General features: G+C 50.6%; 7 protein-coding genes across 7 annotated transcripts; 3 read left to right on the top strand and 4 right to left on the bottom strand.

Moving 5' to 3' along the window:
• Positions 1-636, top strand: Z519_01349 (uncharacterized protein; the record flags this gene model as incomplete). Its single annotated transcript, XM_016759106.1, has 2 exons — positions 1-106; positions 329-636. The coding sequence occupies 2 exons, from the start codon at positions 1-3 to the stop codon at positions 634-636; spliced, it is 414 nt and encodes a 137-aa protein (XP_016624434.1).
• A 208-nt stretch (positions 637-844) lies between these two features.
• Z519_01350 (uncharacterized protein) lies at positions 845-2,926 on the bottom strand (the record flags this gene model as incomplete). The annotated part of the gene is made up of 6 exons (XM_016759107.1): positions 845-1,428; positions 1,491-1,888; positions 1,940-2,086; positions 2,143-2,286; positions 2,344-2,644; positions 2,704-2,926. 6 exons carry the CDS (start codon positions 2,924-2,926, stop codon positions 845-847), a joined length of 1,797 nt encoding a protein of 598 aa, XP_016624435.1.
• Positions 2,927-3,356: 430 nt separating this feature from the next.
• Z519_01351 (uncharacterized protein) lies at positions 3,357-4,116 on the bottom strand (the record flags this gene model as incomplete). The annotated part of the gene is made up of 2 exons (XM_016759108.1): positions 3,357-3,826; positions 3,924-4,116. The coding sequence occupies 2 exons, from the start codon at positions 4,114-4,116 to the stop codon at positions 3,357-3,359; spliced, it is 663 nt and encodes a 220-aa protein (XP_016624436.1).
• Positions 4,117-4,601: 485 nt separating this feature from the next.
• Positions 4,602-6,013, top strand: Z519_01352 (homogentisate 1,2-dioxygenase; the record flags this gene model as incomplete). The annotated part of the gene is made up of 2 exons (XM_016759109.1): positions 4,602-4,669; positions 4,747-6,013. 2 exons carry the CDS (start codon positions 4,602-4,604, stop codon positions 6,011-6,013), a joined length of 1,335 nt encoding a protein of 444 aa, XP_016624437.1.
• Positions 6,014-6,479: 466 nt separating this feature from the next.
• On the top strand, positions 6,480-7,994 carry Z519_01353 (uncharacterized protein; the record flags this gene model as incomplete). Its single annotated transcript, XM_016759110.1, has 4 exons — positions 6,480-7,340; positions 7,391-7,452; positions 7,513-7,563; positions 7,619-7,994. 4 exons carry the CDS (start codon positions 6,480-6,482, stop codon positions 7,992-7,994), a joined length of 1,350 nt encoding a protein of 449 aa, XP_016624438.1.
• Positions 7,995-8,250: 256 nt separating this feature from the next.
• On the bottom strand, positions 8,251-8,664 carry Z519_01354 (uncharacterized protein; the record flags this gene model as incomplete). The annotated part of the gene is made up of 1 exon (XM_016759111.1): positions 8,251-8,664. The coding sequence occupies one exon, from the start codon at positions 8,662-8,664 to the stop codon at positions 8,251-8,253; it is 414 nt and encodes a 137-aa protein (XP_016624439.1).
• Positions 8,665-9,272: 608 nt separating this feature from the next.
• Positions 9,273-11,281, bottom strand: Z519_01355 (uncharacterized protein; the record flags this gene model as incomplete). The annotated part of the gene is made up of 6 exons (XM_016759112.1): positions 9,273-9,348; positions 9,397-9,877; positions 9,925-10,091; positions 10,184-10,340; positions 10,388-10,892; positions 10,937-11,281. The coding sequence occupies 6 exons, from the start codon at positions 11,279-11,281 to the stop codon at positions 9,273-9,275; spliced, it is 1,731 nt and encodes a 576-aa protein (XP_016624440.1).
• Between the last annotated feature and the right edge of the window lie 2,745 nt (positions 11,282-14,026).

Genomic DNA, 14,026 nt, shown 5'->3' on the forward strand with positions numbered 1-14,026 from the left:
ATGTCTCATCTGAAATATTATAATTATCCTGGATTTGGCGAGAAGATGGCGGACATTTACAGTCAGGCTGTGCGCGTGGGGGATCGAGTTGAATGCGCAGGACAAGGTATGTCGCATTAAAACTTCTCTGGGTTTCGGTTATGGGGGGCGAACAGGGGAGGTCTGGATATTTCGATATCACGGCAAGAGGGGGCGGCATGGGGGCATTTAAACGGAATTCCACTCAGCAGGGCTGTTTCCGGAAGACGAAGATTCAACAGGAGTCCTATTTTGTTACGAAATCATGGATCGATTCCCTGCTAACATTCTTTTCCTTCTATTATCCTAGGCGGCTGGGATCCTGCCACCGGAATTGTCTCCGAAACAAGCACCCAGCTGGACCAAATTGAGCAAGCCTTCAAGAACGTCGACATGAACCTGAAGCAAGCCGGCGCGGAAAGGGGCTGGGGCCAAGTCTTCAGGGTGAATAGCTACCACATACCACTCAATGGTGAGGTTATCGAGAAGGTCAAAACCGAGATTGCAAAGTGGTGTGGAAAGAAACATCGGCCCATTTGGACGGCCGTTGAGGTGCCCAGATTGGGACTGGAGAATATGAAGGTGGAGATTGAGGTTAGTGCCCATGTTGGCGATTGACCGGAGCAGAGGATGATTTGAGAGAAAGCAACGTAGGGGCATACGCGCTTGGAAGACGTTTGCAAATCTGCGTCGCAAACGTGTGATCTATATCAGAGCCAGATCTCAAAGGAATGTCAGCTTCAGAGCCTATTTTACTGTAACAGAATCTCTTCGGGTCTCTGTTACGCTATTTTTCTTCCTACTTGACCCAATCATGAGCAATGTTTTAGACTTGGGTTTGATTACCGCGACGATGTCTTTGAACAATCTTTCCCCGTCGAAGCTCTGCCGCGATACGATTCGTCCCGTATTTTTTGATTGATGGCAAGAACAGGCAGAGTATGATCGCCACGGAGCCGAACGCAATGCTAGTGTACCAGACATACTGCAAAGATTCTGCATAGGCCCACCGTGAACCCAGAGCCGCCGCCTCGAGCACTTTTGCCGTGACTCCTGGAATCTTCGAAGCCTGTGTTGGAACCGTCAAGAATGTAATGACAAAGACCTCTGCTTCTTTGGTTGGCAGACCGGCTTCAATGGCGTATTCCGCAACATAGGTTGGTAGCTTTGCTTTCAACTTGTTGGCAAAGACATTGTAGTAGATACTGTATCCGATCGAACCTCCGACGGTTCGAACTGACAAGGAGAGTGAAACAGCAGTGGCCAGAAGCGAGTCAGGAACTACAATCATGGCAACTGTCGCGGCGGGCACAAGAATGCCACCGACTCCAATGCCGGCCAGAGATCCAACGGTGACGGTCGTGTTTGCATTGAATGGAGTTGCGACTGCAATTGCACCGTCGAAAGCGGCTTTCGGTTTCGTCAGCATCCTACAGGAAAGTCCAATTTCAAATAGCACACTCAATACTTACTCATTATGATGCTTGCAATAAGAAGAATCTCTCGCGCTCGACCTCTCGAGGTCGAGAGCAGTAAGTTCCCCACAATGGCGCCAAAGGTGGTACACAATGAGACTCCCAGAGCCTTCACACCCACCTTAATGGGCGCCGGGTTGTATATAGTAGAATAAAGCAGAGGATAGAAGTTGAGCAGCGAGTAAAAGCTCATTCCTCCGATAAAGGCGATGCTGTATGCCAATGCCACGACTCTCTGACCGGCGAATAGCTCTCGCGGCACCATTGGATACTTGGCTCCCTTCCATTCCCAAAGGAGAAAAGCAACAATCAAAGCTATGCCAATCAAGAGCGTGCACAAGACATAAGCACTTTTCCATGGGTGTGTAAAGCCACCTGATTGTAAAGCGACAAGACTGTAAAGGGTCAGGAAGACAAATCGCCACCGCAACATTCCGGGAACTCACAACAATGTCACACCAATAATGGACAGAGCTCCGCCTAGATAATCGACGCGCTTCAAAATGCTGCTGGCTGTCATTCCTTGCGTACGAGGATGTGTTTTTGGATAGTACGTCAGCGACAGACCGATGACCACCATGCCGTTGTAGATGCTATTGAGTTGTGATCAATAGATTGTCGGTCAAGGATGAAAGCTCGCGATGCTCACAGAGGTATCCACGCACTCCATCTCCAAGTATCGTGTGAAGCAAATAGTTGGGCGTACATTACAGATGGACAGAATGGAATGATTATGGCCGTGACAGCAGCGACAGCGAGCCCGCGATGCTTGACAGGGACTATGTCTGAGGTTCTGCTCACAATGCAACATCAGCAATTTTAAGCATAGAAACACTTATTGACAACTCACCCGGCAAGTGCTGTCAATTCACCCACCGCAGCTCCAGCACCCGCAATAGATAGACCCCAAAGAGCTTGCCCAAAGTGATGAGCAGTCCCCAAAATGAGGCAGCCAATGCAAAGCAGAGAGGCACCGACTATTGCGATGATTCGACGACCCAGAAGATCCTCGAGATATCCAGTAAAGGGGGCCACAGCTGCGACACCCAGGATGTTTGCCACCGGCAGCCAGGCGACTTCTTGCCCAACTCCAAGATCGGCAGCAATATAAGATAGGCAACCCCCAACGAAGTAAAGCACAAGTTGAGAGCCTGCAAGAATTTGTAAGCCGTTTTTGAGCACCTCATTGTGGAGCACACACAGAGCTTACCTGCATTAAGCCCAGCAAGAGATATAAAGGCAAGAACATTCTGTGGTGTCCATTGGACCTTGCCGTCGGATTCATCGCTCTTGAACGCTTTGCGGTTCGTGACGTCCAAGTCCCCAATGTCATGCTTCTCATCTTTCTGGCTCGGGGTCTCTTTAGGGTCCAGTTCTGAGCTGCCGGTGTAGTCATCATGAGCGTAAGCAGGAGTCTCTTCTTTAGAAATCATTCTCACGGCTGCGGATTTTGATGTCATTCTCCCTAGGAAACAAAAGCGGACAAAGCAGTACAACTGGCAATAAGTCGAGCGGCGTGTCTTGGGTGAAATGCACGAGATCTTCAGGCCTTATAGATTCAGCCGTGGAGTACATGCTTCCGAATCCGGTGCAAGGCGCGTCCATAGCGGCACCCCTGCAACCATGACCGATGCCGTGCGAGTCATGGAGGCCTCATAGAGTTCTGGGTCCTCCACCCACACTCTGCACCGGAAATACGGGATATGGTCAGTGGGAACGAAATAGTTTGGGGAAGTGGTTGACCGAAAGTTGCGCCATCAATCACTAGATATTTTACATCCCGTATCATCTTCTGTGAGGGCATCCATGGTTCATTTCCATCCAAGCACAAAGTTCATCCATGGGACCCATCCTATATTCATGCTACAAACGCGGTTTATGAGCCTCGCTTTCAAAGACTATATGACCGTATTCACTGAAACCCTTCTGTCCTTCCGTCAATATGGCTGCTCGATTCTTCCAGTGGCGGGTCTCGTGATAGGCGTGGTGTGCTTGAGTAGTCTCCCATCCAACAAGTGCTATAAAGCACCTTTGATGTCCATCCACGGGTTCAACAATGTAACCCCCAGCCACGCCTTTGCACCCTTTGACTCTAGGAACAATGGTTGACCACAGGTTCCAGGCGTAGTCCCAAGCCTTGTCGGTCACTTTATAGATTGCTGTCCCGGTAAACGGTGCCCCTCTCCCGATCGATTCGCAAGGCTGTGTATATTCAATAAGATCGGCATGTCGAACTATCAAATCACCTTGCATCATGTCTTGCAGGCGTTGTTTTAGCTCTGCATAGTCTGGCGAGGCCAAAAAGTCGTAATGTTGATAGAGCCCTTCTCTAACTAATTACCAAGTCATCAGTAGTTGCTACAAGGGCTTGTCCGTCGAGAAGATTGGATATGAACGGTGTGACAGTTCTGTAGCATGGCATGCACGTACCAATGTGAAGATATACTGTATTCTTGTTCTCTAAATGCAGGCCCCAATAGAGTCGCTTCACAGCTGGACTAGACTTGAGCCAACTGACGACCCCAAACCAGGTCTTGCCGTCTTTCGAGCCAGGATCTTTAATATTAATACCAGGCTTGTGCCTGAAAATGATCATCTGAGTGCAGGCTGGGGTGCGCGCCATAACGAAACGATAGACCTCTCAAGTGCTTTTTGACAACTAAAAAGGTCCGGAAAGATTAATCTTTATCTATTGAGGATCTTCCAAATGCATTGACAAGCTGTTCATGGGCCATATGATAAGTTAGCGATGACGACAACCAGATGAAAACATCCGATACATCTGCGAGGAGGGGTGTGCCCGAAAGACGTTCAAAGTATTGCGTGTCAGTGCCTCATGACACCGTCGGTCAAGAATCCCCGAGAGGAGCAGCCGAAGGGAAAACGTGGGGGTCGAAGTTATCAACACGCCCCTCATGACTCGCCTCTGGATGTTGGCAGGTCCACAAAGTGTAGATACACTTCTATGAATTGCAGGAAGTTGAAAGGTGAAGTCAAGAACTAGGCAGACCTGCAATCCAGTGTGTGGAAGCCTGAGAAAAGATCTTCTCAGTGAACAGGGACTTTTCTTTGAGATCATAAGTTTCCGCGTCTTTCACGAAAGTCGAAATGCCTATAACAAATTTCGCTGTCCAGGATAGATACCAATACCTTGAAGGATTTGGCAATCATCAGCAGTGAGTGTTCATTGCCTATTTCTCGACGTTCCGTTATTGATTCTTCTTGTATATGTTAACCCCAATCGCCATCCTAGATCGGAAGCATTTCCTGGTGCAAGCCCAGTAGCATGCAACAATCCCCAGAAGCCGCCTTTCGGGCTTGTCACCGAGCGTATCTCTGGAAGTTCGTTTACCTCGCCTCGTAGCCATTGCTTGCAGACGTGGCTTTATCGAGCAAAATCGTCCATGATACATAGCAAATTCAAACCGTATGGCTCCAAAACGGAGATACCAAAAGCGCACATGACACCCAATCCACTGCGGTGGATGTCTTTTCCCGTGGAACAAGGGGCGGACTGGACAAAGACTGCCCTGCTGGCACACTCTGGAGACGCAGCCACCAAAACGGGGCTGGCGATTTATATTTACGCAATTACAGAGGATATGAAGACAGCACACGCTTTCTCCTCGCTCGACGGTGATATGCTCATCATTCCGCAATCGGGAACAATCGACGTCCAGACCGAAATGGGAAACCTTTTGGTACGACAGAACGAAATTGCAATGATTCCCCGAGGAGTCCGTCACCGAGTCACTCTGCCATACGGCCCTTCGCGGGGATTCATTTGTGAGCTGTTCCAAGGACACTTTCGCCTGCCTGAGTTGGGACCTATCGGATCATGCTCATTAGCGAACATCCGTGACTTTCAAGTTCCAGTCGCGGCATTTGATGGAAAGCTTCAAGCTGGGCGAGCTCTGGGAAACGACAGAAGCTGGACCATCATTTCACGATTAGGTGGAAACTTGTTTAGCTGCACTCAGGACCATACTCCTTTTGACGTCGCCGCTTGGAACGGGACGTTTTACCCATTCAAATACGACCTTGCACGTTTCTGCGTGCTCGGGAACACCCTGTACGACCACGCCGATCCCAGTCTATTCACGGTTCTGACTGCACCCTCTTACCGCGAGCCTGGGACCGCGGTGGTAGATTTCGCCATCATACCTCCACGTTGGAACGTGATGGAAGACACTTACTGGTTGCCCTACTATCACCGAAATACCATGGCTGAGTTCTCTGGGGCAATCATAACCAGACAGGATCCCGACTGTCCGTGGAACCAAGGCCTTGAGTTTCAACCTTACGGTGCAGCGTTGAATTCGGGGATGGCATGCCACGGTGCGAACAGCGACGCTCACCGAGCCGCTGAGGAACAGGAAACGACACCCAAAAAGGTTCAGACCGAAGGCTTCACCATCTTCTTACTCGAGACCGAGTGTCCCTTGTGGGTTTCCGACTGGGCCATCGAGTGGAAGGATGTTTTGAAGACCAGGGAAGCAAATGCTAAGCCCAGACTGTGAAAGTGACTTGTATCTCGGTTACAGAGGTGAATATGAGTGCTGTATTTCAAATAGGCAATTTCACAAATGTCAAGCTCCGAAGCCGGTGCAAGTTGAAGTGACGGCTGACTCTCACCCACAACATGCTTAAGAGCAAGACGAACCTACTCTTGCCAATAGACGCCGAACATCGGATCTTGGATTAGGTTGCTCTCAAAGACAAATAACAATATGGTTCTGGTCTAAACAGGACTGACGAACTATCTCGCGTACAGTAAACTCGAGCCTCTATTCCGAGGCAACAACCCATGCTCTGAATGATCTGTGGGGCTAGCAGCGCCGACCCCGCTCCAAGAATACGAGGGAAGAACAAGGCAACAATGCAGGGTCTAGCGGTATGACTACTTCTCGTTGCCATATTATAGCTTCTCCACCAAGCGCCAGGCTGTAACGCCGACATATCTTGAATGAGAGACTCACAGCAATCATGCCAAGTCAGGAGCAGTCACCAACGGCGTCGGTGCTAAAGCCACAGCTCTCTGCTGATTGTCGGCGGGCGAAGAAGCGTCAGATGGATCGAATGAACCAGCAAAGAAAGCGCAAGAGAGACCGAGAGCATCTACAGCGATTGCAGGAGAATGTCCAATTGCTTCAACAAGACAAGGCAAGCAGCCTGGTCTCGAGCCTCATGACGCAGCGGGACCTCAACGAGGAGAGAATGCTGCGACACAGGAAAAGACTGCTTCAAATCAAGGGCTTGATCGAGGCCGACTTGGCTGATCTAGGTCAGCCTGAAGATGTTCCAAGTGACAAGAGCGATGCAGATGCTCTTGGTCCCTCGCCAAACCCCGCGACTTTCTCAGCGGTCGATCCGTCGCTGTTGGAGGCAGCATCCTCGGAGCCTGGGCCAGATTCCACCTGTTTCCTACCAGCCGAAAAGAATGACACTTTGGACGCACTCCTCGCAGAGCTCTCAGCCCCTAATGTAGAAGGTGATACTGTGACCTGGCCTCCCCCGATGCTAGGTGCCATGGCAGGCGCCGTCGAGAGCAGCCCTTTGCCCTCCTCACAATCAGTCCTTGATGGCCGTCACAGCAAGATCTGGAGATACATTGAACAGCTGATTTCCCACACAAAGTCAGCTTCGACCCTAGGCGACACTGAGCTCGACATGCACATCATCATCGCCGCAGTCTCGCAGGGTTGGACACAATTCTCTCAAGCGGTCATGGTCGACGCGCGATGGAGCTGTCTGCGCGAATTGGACGAAAAGTACTTTGCACCAAACTACAGCAATGTTGAACGCTTGGCAATTTTGACGATAGCAAGTCAAACGATCAAACAGGATGTGAGTAGCCCTCCTTTGAAGGGCCGTGCTGGCATTACTGACAAGCCTAGATGATGCAGCAGACTACTGGAACAAGCTGGTCGAAAATCCTGCCACCGTTCATAAAATCAAGGTTTGACTCCCCCATAGGGTTATCAGTGCCAACTCGTTGCTAACTGAGAATTTCACGGAGGCCTTCGCAACTCGCATTTCCTCACTCAGTAATTGCCGACAGCTACGTCTGGTAGGCACAGGCCACGGGTTCCGCCTATGATAATCTCCCGCTTACTTCTGTCTAGGCCAGGCTTCCGCGAGAGACTCTCTATCTGCCATGACTACTACACCGACGTCTTTTTGCACGCCACGCACACAATGTTCCGATTTCTCTGGCCGTACGACTTTAAAGAAGCATTCAATTTGAATTTCCAGACGGGATTGTGCCATCTGTCACCCCGCTTCCTGGCCAGCATGCAAGACATACGATGCTGGACGATGAACTCGGACTTTTTCCAAAGATATCCCGATTTTCGTGGGGATGTCCCTGTCTCTAATCCTCAACCGGCGCAGCCAAGCTTGCACACGCTGTGGTACGCATTTCAAAGTCAAGAAGACTCCGAGACTTGTCAGGATGAGGAATCGAACAAGAAGTGCTTCGGTGTGTGGGCCAGCGTCTGAATTCGTGCATATTGTACAATTTGATAGCCGGGCCTTCAATGCCAGCTTTCAAGATTCAGATATACTCTATCTTCTCGCCCAACTTTACGTGAAGACAGTGTATTCATGCTGTTGTGCACGAAAAACTTTTAGCAGAGGATTTGTAGAAGCTGGTATTTCCGGACTCCGTATCAAGGCCAGGTTCGAAATACGTTTGCGCACCAAGCCACTGGCCCAATCCATTTTCCCAGCCCGGAAGGGGAAAAATAAAAATCATTCATAACTTTAGCGGAACTCCTACAAATTTGCGGAACGTCGCCTGGTGAACTGTATCGAAATACTCGTCTATCCTCTTGATCTTGCCATTCTCCACCCGAGCTATGATCGCTGCCGGCAATCGCACCTTTTCGCCGTCGTGGATCCTATTACCCTCCAACAAATGCTGCTGGACGAAACCTCCCGGGAAAACATCGAGACGACGATCGGAGTACTTGAGATTGGTGATGCGCTCGACCATGCCGGCGAGAACCCTGGCCGTGTGTTCCGGGGAAGTTGTGAGTTCGTCGGTGTTGTGCCAAACCTCGGCGTCCGGGGTGAGCAGGCTTTTCATCGCCGCGATGTCGCCAGCTTCGATGGCGTTGAAGAATTGTGCAGCTGTCGCCCGGATTGTGGCTTCCTCTGTGGGTGACATCGGGCAGATAGCAAATCTAATGCACAGCGGGGTTTCAAGATCTCGATATCAACAGCAACGATTCCGAAAGAAGAAGGGAAAAAAGGCTTCTGGTGTGGAAGTCTATCACAAGTCTTCGTGCTGACTGACATTCTATATTCTGGGCAATTAACTTCGTATGCTTTGCCGCTCCAGTAACGGGAGCAAGACGGACGTGTCAGTACCTGCTGACAAATTGGGTACAGCGCTTCTGAGGGACCAAGATTGTATATACTTTTCACAAGACGGAAGGCTGGCATTCTGGGAGTTGATAGATTATGTCACGTTTAACATCCGTTCAATCGGCACAAGACAGTGAAAATGACACAGGAGCTCCTGACAAGCCGTCCGAGCTTTCGACCGGCTAAATGCCCGGCACCTCACCCCCGATCGAGACAAGTGACACGGGTGAACGATCACCAATTGTCTCACTATTCGTGGGGGTTGATGTGCCAGAGGCAGTGCCGACCCGGACGAACCCTGGTGGAGATCAACCCGATCTCTGTTATTAGCTCTTCCGGTTCGCTGATGTGGCCCACGAGTTTATCCAATATAACCGTAATGTTATTCGAAAACAGCGCGACAACACCCTAGCCTCCATTAATGTTCAAAGGGGATGTGCAAGTGAATGAATTGACTTCTGGAATCTTGAAGGCATCGATCATGCTACAGGACGTCAGATCCATTCGAAAACAGACGTGTGAGACAACTTACCCTTGGATGGAAGCCCACATTCCCAGTCCGCACATTCCGAGCGAGGCCAGGAAATACAACACATGCCAGACGTTGATTGAGATTTGAAGAATACCTCCAGACCAGAATCCGCGAATGTACCGATTCACGCCAGTCATACCTCGAGAAGTTCGACCTATCGCGGGATCAAATGTGCCCAGAGTGTGCTTCTTGATATCGTAACCAAGCGCGATCCACGGCGGAATTGTGTATGATAGATTCAGCAAGCAGGACGCGGACATGACGCCGACGAAGTAGACGTATGCGGGAATCGCGGCGGCGATGACGAATGCGACAGACCACCAGACCGGGACAATTGCGGCGTAAAAGACCTTTCCTCGTTTAGTGGTCATCAATGGAGCTCTGAAGATGTCGACTAGGACATTGTTGTAAAAGACTTTGATACCGATGTTTCCATATAGACCTGCGGCGATTAGACCACTTATGAGGGTGAGTGTATTGCCTGTTGGGAATTAACGATGCCTGGAGAAGGACGGAAAGTGGACGAACCAACTGTCTGCCATCCATAATCGGAAACCCCGAGGTATGCGGGATTGAAAGTGTACTGTCCTTGATAGTAATAGATGAAACAACCGTAGACGACATAAGCCACGTAGATAGCCGCTTGAGCGACAAACATGCCTTTGAGGAAATCGTGAGGTCTTTTCATTTCTGCCCTGGTTTGTTGTTAGCCTTCAGGACATGTATCAGCAAAACCAGGATCTTGGAATCCTGGGCAACTCGGTACGTGGTTTTGGGGAGTACTCACATGAACTCGACGAAGAGTTGAAGACCCGCATATGCCAATACTCCTGAGAGCATGCCATTGACAGCTCCGAGGAGATTCGATGTAGGAAGCGATCCATAATGCACTTTAGGAGGATAGACACCGTTTACAGGGGTGATGGTCGTTGGGTCAATTGTACCTGATCATGTCAGTCCTTGCTTTCAAATTTGACCCAGCACGTCATACTTCCGACTGATCCCAATGTTGCAATTGCAAAATTGGGCGGATTGTGCGCTGTAGCCCCCATTGAGACAAAGATTGCAAGAATGTTGAGCCAGAATCCGAAGTTGGCAATCCACCCGTAGTTCCTCAAGGTACGGATCTGAGTCAAGAAAAATCCGATTATGACGAATATCAGGGGACAGACAATGTAGCAGATGCGGTATTTGGACATCTCCGAAATGTTTTGACCAAACAGGATTGTGACTTGACCCAGGAGCAGGAGGAGGGCGATTGCCTGGAGGACGTTAACGACATGGCGAGCGATTGTTCCCCATGCTCGGAATGCTAGATCGCCATAGTTGCGCGCTGGAAACTCGTGCGAGTCGACTCCCATGAAGACCCTCCAGATCAGATACCCACTGTAAACGCTGACGATTCCGAAGGCTGTGAAGATGCCACAGCCTGGGCCGAAACCGAGGGTACCGATGGCGAACGGAACAGCAAACGGGCCAAGGATATCGGTGGTGATCTAGACCATTAGCTCTCAACCTGTCTTTTGAGACAGCCGCTCACCAGGTAGAATACTGCTCCCCATGAAGCTGTACGGAATGCCCGACTCGCGTTTGACCATTCCTCTTCGGTAACGACTCCACCAGCGTGTGGCTTAGATTGACGCTCCTCTTCTACAGGATCTGCAGTTTTCTTTCGTGAAGAGAAGACGGTGCGCCATTGCCATTGTGGAGATTGCAGCTGTCGTTGTTCTTCACGGGTACGCTGCGCATAGTAGTAGTATTCCTCGAAAGTCACGCTGGAGTCATGGATTTGGCGTTGACTAGGCGGAAAATACGACCGAGCGGCTGGTGGTGATGACGTTGATTTCTCGTTGTCGGATCTATCGAACATAGTCTTCTCAGCCATCGTTGGCTTGGCTTCTCGACTTGGCTTTCGAGCTTGTCCGAGCTTGTCCGAGCTTGGCTTCGTCAAGACAATAGTGGTGGAAATGACGAAGAAGGGAAAGATAAGGCGACACTTATATTGCGATGATGCTGTGAAGCTATGGTGATGAACCAGGCGCCAGTATTGAGCGATGTAACCGTTTCATTTTGGCTGACCATGCGGGGTCTTCGCAACTCGGACTCTTTATCACTATGGAATCTGGGAGGGTAGCATAACGCGGGCACTTGACTTGATCATTTCATCGAGGCTAATTGTGGAGAAGAACAGTCCGCGAGTAAGCGTAATCTCATGATATCGTGGTTGGTCGCACGGCGTGCTTGAGCTCACCCAACTTCCGCAAGCCGATACGTAGACCCCGGTATAGTGTTCATCGGCTTCACTCGCGTCCCGATGCGGGATACAGCCCGTTCGGAGAGTGATGAACCCTGTGCTGCGCGACACTATACTAGGACAAAGCTCGCACAACGCCGTCGAGCCGCCTGAGAGGTCTAATTTCAGCCCCTTCCAACGAGTATTTAGGAACAAAGGCATATTGGCGTCACTGTCGTCTGGACGGAAGGTGAGCTGGATGTCGATTTACCCTGGTACACCCCACGATAAGATGTCGTCGACTTGAGAGTACATTTCGAGCTCAGGACGAGACATAAAACCCAGTGCAGGTGAATGTGGGCGAGCAAGTGGGCGTTGAACTGACAGGACCAGGATGGAGCTGAACAGATATTAACTGCCTCTAGAAGCATGAAAGAGAGATAAGGGCCATTGGAAAAATGAGCGTCCCGTCCCAGCCCATTTGGAGCGCCGAGTCCATGCCGTCGTCTGAAGTATCAGCATAAGTTCTCATCAGTTCTCGAAGGAGCTATTTCAGCCTCACTCATCTGAATCTTTGGCAAAAGTTTCAGTCGTTCCCTTCTAATTCCCTTGCGAATGTCCCGGGGATCACTTCCCATAACGTGCGTCTTGATGATCCGTTTCCCCGGGTCGATATCAGCGTTGCCAGTATCTGGATTCCAAGTTAGCCATGGCTTTGTAATTGAGATCTTCTGGGCTTGAAGACCACCATGGTTTCTTGCTCCCAGACTCCGGGGCTGTCTGTTTCTCTTCTTTCTCCTTCTCCAACTAATCCTTCCATAGTCGACTCTGTTAGGCTGGATGGATTTGTTGGATTTGCTCCGTACCAGACAAGGCTGCGCCGCCGTCCGCAACCGCTCACGGTTCAGCTCGATATATTACATTACACCCCAGGATACACGCGGAAGCCCATACAGGGTTTCCTGCTGTCGGAAACCATCCTCCACGAACAACGCAGACCAAGACCGCATCCGACCGCAGTGCAATTATCCTCACAAACTCATACAGAACGATCCTTTTCGGCCTCTTCTAGAGCTTTCTTCTCTTTCTCAGCCTGTCGCTTCTCCTCTGACTTTTGCCAGCGCTTCTGTCGCTAGCCTATACCCCACCTCACTTCGGAATCCAAGAAACCAGTAGATGCTACCATGAGCAAGCCGGCAGAGATAAAAGACCAGCCCAGCCCCATCCAAGTTAGCATGTCATTCACCACCGCAGCACCAACGGGCCCCAACATGCAGCGAAGAAGATTTGATGCTGTGGAAGCTGTCGACACACTGCCAGGATAAAGGTCGGAAAGCAGTGTGCTAACCAAGTTTGATGCGATCACCAAGGGAAAACTAGCGGCACTACGAGGGAAGCATGTCTCTGAACAGCCCATCCATAAGGTAGAGAGGCCGCGATCTACCAAATCTGGCTGAAAAAGACGGGCTGGAGGCGAGATCGCTCGATAGGGACGTTTCGCAGATCGTCACCACGTTTTCGGTCAACCGCGACTCCTACTTTGGCTGAGATGCGGCGGTAGATCCTGTCCAGGACGCGTTCGTTGAGGAAGGCCTTGGTGGTAGCGGTCACGTCTAGCTGCCCACGATGGACTCGGCCAGCAAGTGCTACCAATGGATTGGATGGGCAGCAAGCCCAGAACTTATAGAAAACACAATCTCAGTTGCAACTCGTTGAGCCCGAACAGTTTAGGAAACACGGTTAGCGTACTTGTCATCAAGAGAAGGTTGCCAAACATCATAATCCCTTAGTACATAATGAGGCAGAATGCGTGCTGGTTAGTACGAATGACGACCAACCTAAGTGGGTTGGGGAAACGCATCCCCGTTCCCTCCCCGCTGCTCTGCCAGACATCGCTGTGCCCCTCCGTACTGGGTACTCATCCCCCTCCTTGGCATTCTTTCTCTTCAGCCGGCGGCGAGCTGCCAGATACTGCACCAATGACTGACGCCGCCATTAACGTGAGAGACGACTTTCATTATCCACCATCTTACGACTGATCTCGGGCATCCATTTTGTATCCCTTCCAACTAGGCCCCAATCTGCCAGCCCACTCGGATGGCTGATCCCGACAATCCTACCTGGCCAAGCCTCATCCACCTCCCGATCCTGCGAGCCTGTTCTGACCCTTGATGATCCCCACAGACCAGGGAGAATTCGGCGGAGACATCGGCGCCCTCTTGTCCGGAGCCTAGAAGCCGCGAGGAGAAAACCACAGGTCCAGCTCTACTTGAAGATCAATTCCACGCCGTCTCTCCTCATATCCCCACAGAATCCTCTTGCAATCCCCCTTTCTATCCACTGTCCGCATTCCACAGTCAGTCAGCAGGGAAAGGATGTTGTCGAAAAGTTCAGGCC

The sequence above is a fragment of the Cladophialophora bantiana genome, assembly GCF_000835475.1.
Source record: "Cladophialophora bantiana CBS 173.52 unplaced genomic scaffold supercont1.2, whole genome shotgun sequence".
NCBI lineage: Eukaryota > Fungi > Ascomycota > Eurotiomycetes > Chaetothyriales > Herpotrichiellaceae > Cladophialophora > Cladophialophora bantiana.